Source organism: Oryzias melastigma, linkage group LG16 (genome assembly GCF_002922805.2).
Source record: "Oryzias melastigma strain HK-1 linkage group LG16, ASM292280v2, whole genome shotgun sequence".
NCBI lineage: Eukaryota > Metazoa > Chordata > Actinopteri > Beloniformes > Adrianichthyidae > Oryzias > Oryzias melastigma.
In genome coordinates, this window is record NC_050527.1 from 4,166,049 (window position 1) to 4,173,664 (window position 7,616).

General features: G+C 37.9%; 1 protein-coding gene across 4 annotated transcripts in view; it reads left to right on the top strand.

The window, feature by feature from the left end:
• cadm4 (cell adhesion molecule 4) overlaps nucleotides 1-7,616 on the top strand; it is a 221,148-nt gene that overhangs the window by 187,038 nt on the left and 26,494 nt on the right. For all 4 annotated transcript variants that reach the window (XM_024268263.2, XM_024268262.2, XM_024268264.2 and 1 more), the window contains one exon: nucleotides 3,032-3,319. In XM_024268263.2, coding sequence (XP_024124031.1) covers nucleotides 3,032-3,319 — 288 coding nt within the window. The remainder of the gene's footprint in view (nucleotides 1-3,031; nucleotides 3,320-7,616) is intronic.

The window sequence follows — 7,616 nt, forward strand, 5'->3', positions numbered from 1 at the left end:
AAAAAAGAGGGTAGAAGAACAAAACACAGCTGGAGAATGAGGGAGGTTTCACGGCCAAGTCGATACAAAAGTAGCCTCAGAGGTATTTGTGTGAATCTATTGACATGGAGCCACAGACTGTTATTAGCATTATTTGTTATTATCAGCAGTTTTCTCCACATTGATTATAACATTTCTTTAGTGACAAAAGTAAAATTGCAGCATGCTCATTTTTTCCCTTTCAGTCTTCAGTCATTGTACTTCATTGTGTGAATGAGATAAGCTAAATTGCAGCTCAAACTAGGGCTCCAGATTGACTACAATTGCTGCATTTTGAAATCTCTGAATAGAAATGTACAACTGTGGCATTTAGACGGTCTGTTGTGGACTCAAAAGAGCCAATGTACTTCTCACAGTGAAATAATAGGAAGCTGATTAAAAAAAAAGGAACAATAAAAATCCAGACCCCTAATTTAAAGCAGGGTTAAGGAATAAATGAAATGAAAGAATGGATGAATACGGCTGCTTTAGAGTAGTTAAATCACATCATGGGAAACTGAACAACATGAGATGAGAGGACCATCGCGTCTGCTTTGTTCCATCGCCGTTCAGCCTTCAGCTGCTTCATCCAGACTGACTTTGCACTCTGTAAGATTTCTTTTATCAAATGAAGTTGAAATTTAGGGCAGCAAATCATTGGGGGTCCTCAAGTTCTCTGACTTTTCTTTTGCTGAGCTCTTCACAGGGCATCAAAAATATGATCAGGATGTAAGCCTGGTGTAGGAAGGGAGTGATGGGTTTACATACGGCAGATCCTAAACTCTACACTGAAACTCTATTATTCACCCACTACGATGAAAATTGGATTTTTAACACGTTCTTGTGGCAGTTTTATGATCATGGAGGACACATTTAAAGAAAATGAAACTTAAAATTTCATTTTCATTAGTCAAATTGTTGTGAATCAGGAGCAAGCGAAAAAGTGTAGTTTTGAAAACATTGTGTTTGTTACATAGAGAATACACTGGAGGGGCCACAAGCTCCATTTAAGAGGACCTGGTGGCAGACAAGATAGCGTCTGGAAATCATTAGCCTAGGGGTGTCAAACTCAATCACACAGGGGGATAAAATATACAACACACCGAACAGGATAAACATTTATTGAACAAACTAAAACAAATTTTTAAAACTTTAAAAATGTAACTTTTTAATAATAAAACACAGGCGAGAATATTATTCCATATTAAATCAATTTATACCTTAAATAAAACATTTAAAAATCTGTGAAACAACAATGAACTATATGAATATTGGATATATATACTGCTGTTTGTTTTGTTTTTGTTTATCCAGACAAAATAAATTATAAGGATATTGGGAAAAAGTTATATAAAAAAATCTGAGACATTTGATGTATTTTTTATGTTTCTTTTTGTTTTTATCCATCAGCTCTGGTTGTTTTTACCAACCATTTGATTAATTTATTTTGAATTACAAAGAGATATATTTGGTTGAAATAGTTTAATTGGTTTAGTTAAATGGGGCAGATATAATAACTTTTCTTCTTTCTGTCGCCTTTCATTTTCGCCTAAGTCAAGAATATTTAGTTATTTATTGTTGTGTGCTATGAAAATGAAATAAATAAATAAATAACTTTCAATATTTTGCTCTCCATAAAAAATGTATTTTTTTCAAAATTATACAAGTCAGAAATAAGCGCAAGGTAACATTTAGCCATTAATAACAATAAAACAAAATAATCTGAAGGGCCGGATCCGGCCCCCGGGCCTTAATTCTGACACGAGCATTAGCCGGAAATGGAAATTTTTAAACTATTAGCTTTTACTAAAACATTTTAATGTGATTAAATTGCTTGGTATTCATGATTGGGGGGGGTTCTTTGAGCCCCAATTTAGAGTCGAATTCTAAAGAACTCCTGCCGCTCTGCAGAAACTATGTTCAAGAAAACAACACAGTTTTGGTTAAGAACAACGTAATTAAAATAAAAAATAAAAAACACTGAAAATGCTTTTAAAATTGACCAAAAGGTGATTGGAGTGGGTCTTTACTGCTACATGTGCTTATTTTAATGATCAATCACTTACAAAGCTCTGGTCGCATGCATAAAAATGACCCGTTTTAGCAGTGAGACATGTTTCTTGCTACTGTTTTGGCCCCGTGCAGCTGCATCATCTCACAGATCCAAACTTGGCTAGAGTAGATATGTAATCATACGCACCAGTGTCCATTTACCTCTGGATCTCGCCGCCAATAATTGACAACGCTACATAAAAGCTTGGGTTTGCTCCACACAATCCAAATTTCTTACTGACCAAATCTCAGGTGTGGTTTTGTGGTCACTTTCTGTTTCTGCGGTTATAAGAAAAGAAAAACCACAGATAAGTGCTTGTGTTTACTTTGGAACTAGTCCAGGAATTTTGATAGTACTATCATGCTACTCCAGCAAAGCCAAAGAATTAAAACACATTGGCAGTCAGTTAGTACTGTATAAAAGAGTTGGACAGGATTCATACAGACTCTGAGGTTGTTGTTATCTGATGAAGGGGAATCCACGTCTTTGTGCCTCCCAGCACATGTTGACTGAAAATAGGTTTGAATTACTGCCAAAATAAAAGACTTCTTGTGCTGGATGTCATTCTGAACAATGAATGGAAACTGCAATAGTAAAATATTAACAATCTCCCCTGTTAAATTTGAAGAAAGGGAGTTCCAGCTGTTTCTGCTGGAGAAGAGTTTGCATCCTGCTGAGTCAGAGTTTGTTGCTAACTCAAAGAGCACTTCATCTGAACACAAACTCACAAAATAATGAAAGTGAAAGGCTGCCGATAAAATGTTATGGCAAGCTTTTGAAAAAAAATGACATTTAATATTGAGTTTGTCTGCATTTCTAGTTTTATTTACATTTTTTTTTTGCTTTTTAATTAAAGGGGGAGTGTTAAACTCACTTTATTTTTGGAATTCTTCCTTTAATCTTTCACAGATTTAACTTTCTGTCCCATCTCTTCTCCTCTTTATCCTCATCCATCTGCAGCGCTGAAGGAGGACCGCTTCCAGATGGTGCTCTTCACGCCACACTTGGTGCGCATCTCGCTGACCAACGTGAGCGTGTCTGATGAGGGGGGCTACTACTGCCAGCTCTACACCGAGTCCACGCACCACCACGTGGCAACGCTCTCGGTCCTGGTGCCGCCCGAGACTCCCACTGTGGAGGTGAAGCAGGAGGCGGTGGAGGGCGGCCAGGCGGAGCTCACCTGCGTGTCGCCGCGCAGCAAACCGGCTGCCACTCTGCGCTGGATGCGTAATGGACGGGAGATACCAGGTACAAGGACATGTCTGACAGATGGACGGATGGATGGTTGGATGATTATGAGCGATAAATGGGAAAGTTAATGGGATGATGTAGGGGAAGCGGAGCGGAATGGTTGGGTGACGCCACAGATTGAGTGCTGAATAAAGGAATAAATGGCTGTGTGATCGATGGGTTGATAGAGTGAATGGCAGATGGATGGGTGCAGGTAAAGATAAATGGGTGGGTGGGTTCATGGGTGGGGAGAATAAGGATCTGGGTGATTGGTCTGCAGAGATGGCTCCTCCTACTTCCTCCATCTCATTCATTGATCCGTGTGATGAAGATTACTGAGAAATCTGAACACCAAGACTTTCTGTCTTCTCATTCTTTCAAGATGACGATGCGTTCAACTTTAGTGTTCATTTTATGAGTGCATGTCTGATTTCTATCATTATTTTCTTCCCTCAGCCAGAGTAGGACAGTCCTTGTAAATTTATGTTTTTAACATTTTCTTGTAGCATTTTTCTCAAGATGGAGGACAAAATTAATCTTAAAATTCCATTTGAGTGTTTAGCTTATTTGTTATGTTGAAGGTATATCCACCAAGCTTCCTGCTCCTCTCCATTCTGATGTATCCACCTGTAGACAAATAGATCCATGAACATCTTTGTTTTCCTCATCTGAGCTGGCATCTGGATCAGACTGTACAGCTGGATGGCTCCATTATTGGTTGGGGTTGTGAGAAGCCTGTAAGGGATGATGGGAAATGGGGGCCAGACTTACTCTGCTCCAATACTTCTCCCCACAATTCAGAGGCAAACTTCTTATGACCTTCTGCAGAAACTATGTCCTAAAAAACAACAGAAGTTTTTGGATTTTGGCAAAAACGGCATAATCTCAATTAAAAGACCACAAACACTTCTAAAATAGATTAAAAAAGATGATTATAGTGCGATTGTAACATGAATCAACTGCAATTCTAAAGTGTTACTGGACAAGTTAACACGATCATAATGAAGGATAATTTGTTATAATTCATTTCTTGGCAACGCCTGCCGGAGGTTTCAACCACCCGGACGTCATCAAAGAGAAGAATTCCCCGAGCTGCTTTGTTAGGCCTTCATTGCAGCTGTTGTTTGTTCTCTGAGTCTTTAATTTTAGCAAATAAAGTGCCTCTTCATCAAGTTGAAACTAAGTGACTAACTCAGCTAGTGCTGCATTCTTTGTGTCTTCATCTAGAGAAACTCTTCTACTCAGTGTTTGGCTACATTGCTTGTGCGTGCCATGATTCGTCAACCCATCAGATTTCTGCTTTTGCAGTAAATCATGGTGCACTTTGCTTTTGATGGAAATCTTTTGTGTTCTACTTGATTAACCAGTTGTGGAATTAAGATGCAAAGCTTCATTTTTTATGGTAATTCGTTGCTCTTGATTGTTTTGTTTTTACACATTTTCTCACAGTTTACCTTTTTGTAGGTTATTTTTTTCTGTCAGTCTGTTACAAATGAATCCTATTTAGTTTTTTATTGCACTTTTGAAACAGAACTGTTTCTTTTTTTATTGTGTCTTAAATGTTTATTCTCCAATTTCTTGTTTCTTTTATGCTTTTTATGTACAAGGTAAAATATGCCTGACTTTAAGAGATTCCCATCACGCGGCAGCTTAAATGCTAATTTTTCAGCAAATTTGACAGGTGGCTGCGCGGCGGCATTTGTAATTGGGAGTCGTAGTGGTTTTAAGAAAAAGTTCAAAGTAAATGGCAACCAGACGACTTTTTTGACGGCGGTCATTGGCCACCCGGGAACATTTAGAGGTGGTGCGGTAGCAGCCCAGTGACAGGCGGGGATGACGCCATTATGAAATCAGGCAACAGTGGACAGGAATGGAACGCCGGCTGGAAGCAGCTCTGATTGGACGATGTGTAAATGTCTTCAGATGGCAGCAGTCCATATCAAGTGCCACCGGCCGCCAGCCCACTAAAAAGCGGACCATTCCACACACCTGATGAGGGTCTGTCTGCCGCCGTCTACGTTCATGACCACACCAATAATTAAAAAAAAAATCAGGTGTCGGCATGAAATCTTGAAGATTCTGCCGATGCTTTCCCATCACGCGGTAGCAGTTGTATTTGTGACCGTAGCATTACAGCTGGATTTTGGAATATTTCTCACCTATATTTCGATAAAATTAATTAGATTTTAAAAATGTCTCCCTTTTTACAATTTACATTAAAGGATTTTTAAAGTAAGGCTATACTCAGTTGTGCTTAGGATGGTAATCATGTACTCCTAGAAGCTTCTCATGGTACTCCAAAAAGAAATACATAGTTTGAAACAAAAAAAATATTTTCACACATTTTTAAGGAATTTTCTTTGAAAATAAATATCAGTGGACTTCGCATCAAAGAAATCTAATTTTTTAATTCATAAATCCAGATTTTACATGTATTTGTGCCACTGTACTTGTTTTAACAATTGTTTTATAAGCTGTAGACTATTTTTTTGTAAATGACTGAATGATGCACTAATCAGAAAGCACTTTTTCAATTATATTGCACATAGAACAATGACAAATAAAGTATGCATTTTGTCCTCTCAAGATTTCCAACATTTGGAAGATTTGTTTTGATTATTATTTTTGTGTACAGTTTATCTATAATAATAATCTAGCAACATTCTCTCTCATTTCTAACCCTCTTGATGCATTTTTTTTACACTTTTGCAAATTTGCAGTTGTGCAAATAAAACACTTTTGGAGCAGTGTTGTGCTTGATTCCAATCCAAATTCTCTGGCGCTTTCATTTATTTTGCATTCTTTGATCTCTCACAAATAAAGCTTCTCTTATGTTGATTTAAGTGGTAATTCTATTTAAATAAAAAGGTAATGGTGAGGTAGTTAAAAAAAACGGTTGAAAACCACTGTTACACTGTTAGAAGTTACATTTTCATGGCAGGAGACCACAGATGAAAACTAGCCTTTGGCTAATTCTGGCCTTTTTACAACCATGTATTTTGTCCTGTTTTATCATGTGGTTTTCTTTTGAATTAGACTGTCCCCTTTTAAATAAAATAAATATGAAAATATGAAATTGTGTTTTTGTCAAAGCCAAATAAATCAAAAATGTTCTTATTCATTTTCACTTAAACTGTCAAGTTTGAAAGGCTTATAGATGATACATGCTCTGAATTTTTCTTTATTATTATTATTTTGTTTTATTTTTTTATGTATTTTTTTTTAACTCTGATTTTTCTGCTGTTCTGTCTTGAATGTCTACTTCGGCCTCTTGAAGAGCTCTATTTAATTCAACCCTTAATTATTTCATCTTCTATCTCTCTCTACATGTTTGGGTCTGATGATTCTATAAGCTGTCCATCAGTGCATTGCCTTGATCTATCCCGTCCGTAACTCTTCTGGTTTCTCTCCGTTAACGGGGAGCGTCACTCAATAATAGATCTGAGATCCGTCTTCTCACAGAAGAAATGAATTGAGTACTATTCAGTTAAATCTGTGTTTCTCTAAAGTGTTTGAGTCTAAGCCCTTTCTGACCAACTGAGCAAGACAAACAAACAAAAGGCAGAATTATGAAAAATTAAAATGTATTTTATTATGTTGTACCTCCAAATATGAGAAATAATTCATCAGACTGAAATAATAAATCAGGTCTATAGGACATGATCCAATATTTTGTGCTGATTAAACCTCATGCCAGCCTTGATCTCAGTTTCCTTCCCTTTTTCATGTCTGATGATGTGTGCCTCTTTCATCCTTTTGTCTCTCTTTCTGCCTGTCAGGAGGCACCTGTCTCATCATCCTGTCACTCCCCCCTCTGTCCTCCCATCACTTCCTCCAACCTTTTATCTGATCCCTGTTCCTTTCCTTGTGTCTTGGAATATTGCCGCTGACAAAGACACGATCTTCATCAGTCCGGTTTTCCGTTGCAAAGAGGCTTCGGAAGTCCAGATTCTGCCTTTCATTCACTGTTCTTTCTCCCCCCACCCCTCCCTCCACTCCTCCACTCCCTTTTGGGTCTGAAATAAACGAACTGTGACACTGAAGGTTAGAGGAAGATCCCAGCCGATACGGGAAGCATTTTTTAATTAAGACACTATCTTCCCGGCGTACGCGTACTTTCCTTCTGAGATTAGGTCAGCTTTCATTTGCTTGTTGGAAGTAAGTGAAAACTAAGTGCGACATAAGTAATATTGTATTCTGCCTAAACAAGCACAAACCTCGCGTACGTGACCGTGTCAAGTCCTGTTAGCTTTGCCCAGTGTGTCCTCCTCCCTCAATCTGTGTTTCCTCCTCCTCTCCTCTAGCATCTTTTTTT